The sequence below is a fragment of the Desmodus rotundus genome, chromosome 5 (assembly GCF_022682495.2).
Source record: "Desmodus rotundus isolate HL8 chromosome 5, HLdesRot8A.1, whole genome shotgun sequence".
Lineage (NCBI taxonomy): Eukaryota > Metazoa > Chordata > Mammalia > Chiroptera > Phyllostomidae > Desmodus > Desmodus rotundus.
The window spans coordinates 104,215,191-104,218,745 of record NC_071391.1 but is presented as its reverse complement, the minus strand read 5'-3'; the positions used below and the strand labels follow the sequence as shown (position 1 = coordinate 104,218,745).

Below are 3,555 nucleotides of genomic sequence, written 5' to 3'. Positions count from 1 at the left end.
TTGTAATACTTTTCTTAAAAGAAAAAAATTGATAGGCTAATTGGGACTTCTGTTGCATAGTACATGATTCCATAGTCAAGTGCAACTAAACACAGATACTTTATCTGTCACAGGAGTTCTCTGAGCCCTTGCAGTGCTAATCTGTGTCAGGGGCTACAGTAGCTTCCTCCTGAAGCTGCCGGCCCAGCAGAGGTGACTACAGGGCACAGATGTGGAGTTGTCCGACTCTGCAGAGCCCCTGCCGCACACCTGTACTCACATGGATCACCTGCAGCCCCCGCTGTCTCCATGGGAGCCTAGGGGGTGCACTGGCGCTTCCGCCTCCAGACCCAGTGATGTGGTTTCTGGGCCTGGATCTGAAAGGCAAGCAAAGGGAGTTAGAAACTGGAGGAAGGGTCCAGCCCGCTGCCCCTGGTGGCCCTGGCCTTGTTCTGACACACCTCCTCACACAGCTCTTGGGTGACCCGGGCTTGGTACTCCATCGCGTGGAAAAACTCCATCTTCAGCTTCTGGAACTCCTTGTAGAGCTCTGGCCAGTGCTCCTTGCCCAGCAGAAACTGGAATATGCTGCGCTTGGAAGTGGGGCTGTCCTCCTCCATGTCAGAGGCGATGTAGCTGCCATAGGAAAAGAGGGGAGCCTGCTCGGGCCCAGTGACAACTCCCAGCCTTGGGCACACTTAGTGCCAGGGGCAGCATGTCCAGGAGAGGGGACCTGGGGGAGTCCTATCTGCAGGGAGCCTGCTGGGGCTGTGCTGTGTTTAGCCCAGGCCAGGCTGCTGGCTCCCACCATTTCCCTGGTGGCCTTCTTCAGCCACTCATCTCTGGGCAGCAAGCAGGGTTTCCTGGCTACTTCCCTTATCTCAGGATCTTCCCTGTGGCCTGCCTTCCCCATGACCATGCTACTGCTGACATCTGTGTCTTCTCTGTGGCCAAGGGAAGCCCCCAGTTGAGATCCTTGGGGCATGGGCAGTGAGATTGGGGCAGGCTGTGGGGTGGGAGTACTGGGCAGAACTGAGAGCAGGATCCAAGGAGGCTCTCACAGGGCCAGGAAGAAGTGGATCCTATTGTAGAGATGTCCTGGCAGCTGGACGCGGCCGAAGTACTCCACCACCATGGACAGCAGGTACTGCAGGAACAAGGACGGTGCAGGAGAATGCTCATGGTGGGACTGCCTGAGGGTCTTGGCCCTCGGGCGGGTGGGATATGGCACAGACTGCACATATTTCCAGGGATGCTCCTTCGCAGGGAGAGATCTTACTCTGTACCTGCCCCCCATTGGCTGGCAACTGCAGACCCCTCAGTCCCTCATTTTGTGCTACAGATACCTTGTCAGACACTTCCAGGAAAGTGTCCGCTTCCAGGAAATGCTGAATAATGGGATCCTCTGAAAAGGAAGGTAGAGGGATAAGGGCTTGGAGCACCCTGCTGGGAGCAGTGAGCCTGGGGCTGTGGGACATTTCAGAGGGAAGGGGGAGCCAGAACCTTCTCTGGGTCCTCTGTCTGTGGCAGTGGAGGGTTGTGAGCCTTAACAGAGGAAGCGGCTGCTATCCCTCCCACTGACACGTGCAGAGTGAGGTTAACTGTGGGGCAAGGGTATTGCCAATAATCTCCGACATATGGGAGGGGTTCGCTACACAGATGTGACCCAGATCCCAAAGTTTAACAAATTTGCCTTAAGTCAAAAGCTTGGTTGTGGCTTTGGGCCTCTGACACCATGTCCTTGTTACTTCATCATACTGTGACAGTAAGGCTTCCCTGCCCCATCTGACACCTGAGCACCCATGTGGTGGTGGAGAGTTCGAGGCATCCCCCCTCCCTTTCCTGGACTCTCTCACCCTCGATGACCTGGCCTATCCTCGCCCAGCAGGCTCATCTGGGATTAGACTTGTTTCCTGGAGGTGCTATTTTGCAGTGTAGACCTGGGCAAGAAGGGTCCTAGCTGTCCCTCACTCTGCCCAGGACTCTGACTTGCACAGCAGGGAGGATGGGGGGTAACGGGTCATTTGCCCTCTTTGCCCCTTCTCCAGTCAGCCTGGCTTCGGAAGAGCACTGCCCAACAGCGTTTCCTGTGGCGGTGGAGATGCTCGCTGGCTCTCTGCTGTCCGGTATGGCAGCCACTTGCCATGTGTGGTGAATGAGCCTGGGGTGCTGAGCTTTAAAAGTCTACTTAATTCACTTAAAAAAATTACATTCAAATAGCTACGTGTGGTTCGTGAGTATTGTATTGGACAGTGTGTTCAATGTGTCCCTAAGTCCTGCCTCTGGTCCTGATGTTACCTTCAGACAGGCCTCCTGAGGTGAGTACCCTGTTCACAAAGCTCTCCCATCCTTGTTCACACCCCATCTTCAGATGTCATTGCCTTTCAAAAATGTCCTGCTCTGCATGCATCACTGGCTAGAGCATCTTATTTCTGCCCTTATGGTTTGTTTTTTGTCTGTGCGCTCTTTGAGCATAAAGCTAGCAAGTTCTAGTTTGTCCTTTCATCACTAGTCTCAAATTTTAACTAGGGGGATAGATGAATGTCTCAGTGGGCAGAGAGTGTGGTTTGTTCCGAAATGTCTTGATGATTGAACACTCAGCTGGGAGCCTCTTATCCCTCACAGAGCCCAGGGGTGGGGGAGGTTTGAGCGTGACCCGGAGCCACTGTCCCCCAGAGTTCAGTGTGGAAGAGCCCTGAGCACTCCACAGCTCCGAGTACACACCCAGGAGTCGGTAGAATGCTTCTAGGTCCTCAGGACGGTAACTGGGTTTTCTCCTCTTCTTCATCCTGAGTTTTGTTCCCTCAATGTGCTTGACAGTCCACATGGCCCTCTGATGCCCCCTCTTCCAGGACATCAGCTTGCAGATGGTTTCTGTGGAGGCTGAATCGGAGGCCGAGGAGCTGCTCTCCTGGGCAGCTGCAGGAACAGAAGATTCCCTGTAAGCGTGGACCTGACCCACCTAAGGTCCGTGTCCCCCTGTTGCAGCTTGCCCTGAAGACTGGACCCAACCTCCTGAGAACAAGGTGACAAGAGGTTACTACTCAACAGTAACCGATGCTCTGTGCAAAGCCGAAGAAGCGGAGGGACGCCTGAGGACCCATACCTGCCTCCACCTCCAGCAAGCTCCTCATCGGGCCCCTCCTTCCCCTGATTCTGTGCTCAGGCATGTCCTCTCCAGAGGTGGAATTGGAGGCAAGAGGGCTCCTATTCTCCAGAGCTGCAGGGAAAGAGGAGGGCCTCACCTGGGAAATCCTGGGCTCCTTCCTTCCCTCCCACTCACCTTGGGGACTGCCTTTGACACCTAAAAGGATGAGAATGACCATCCTTCCCTTTGCATTTGTCTATAGAGGGGTGTGGGAATTGAGTTATTATTTACCTTTCTCTGCCAAGGAAAGGCTGCTGTCCTCTCTCTCTTTCCATGGATCCTTCTGTTCGGCAGACACCTCTGCAGAGGTGAATGTAAGATTCCGTACTCATAAATGTCTTAATAGTGACCAGAGCGAACAAGATCATGGCCTCCCTGTCTCACCCGGCAGACCCATACTCGTGAGAGCCAGGGGTGATGTTCCTGCA

General features: G+C 54.2%; 1 protein-coding gene across 1 annotated transcript; it reads right to left on the bottom strand.

The window, feature by feature from the left end:
• Nucleotides 1-296: 296 nt before the first annotated feature.
• Nucleotides 297-3,113, bottom strand: LOC112319418 (putative speedy protein-like protein 3). Its single transcript, XM_053924462.1, has 5 exons — nt 3,086-3,113; nt 2,603-2,898; nt 1,041-1,126; nt 441-615; nt 297-356 (listed from the first exon to the last, which is right to left on the bottom strand). The coding sequence occupies exons 1-5, from the start codon at nt 3,111-3,113 to the stop codon at nt 297-299; spliced, it is 645 nt and encodes a 214-aa protein (XP_053780437.1).
• Nucleotides 3,114-3,555: the final 442 nt, after the last annotated feature.

Coding starts and splice junctions, on each gene's coding strand:
- LOC112319418 (XM_053924462.1), bottom strand. CDS start 3,113: ATGAGGAGCTTGCTGGAGGTGGAGGCAG. Junction 616..1,040: donor ATCCACTTCTTCCTGGCCCT/GTGAGAGCCTCC, acceptor TTCCTATGGCAG/CTACATCGCCTCTGACATGG. Junction 357..440: donor CCCAAGAGCTGTGTGAGGAG/GTGTGTCAGAAC, acceptor CTTGCCTTTCAG/ATCCAGGCCCAGAAACCACA.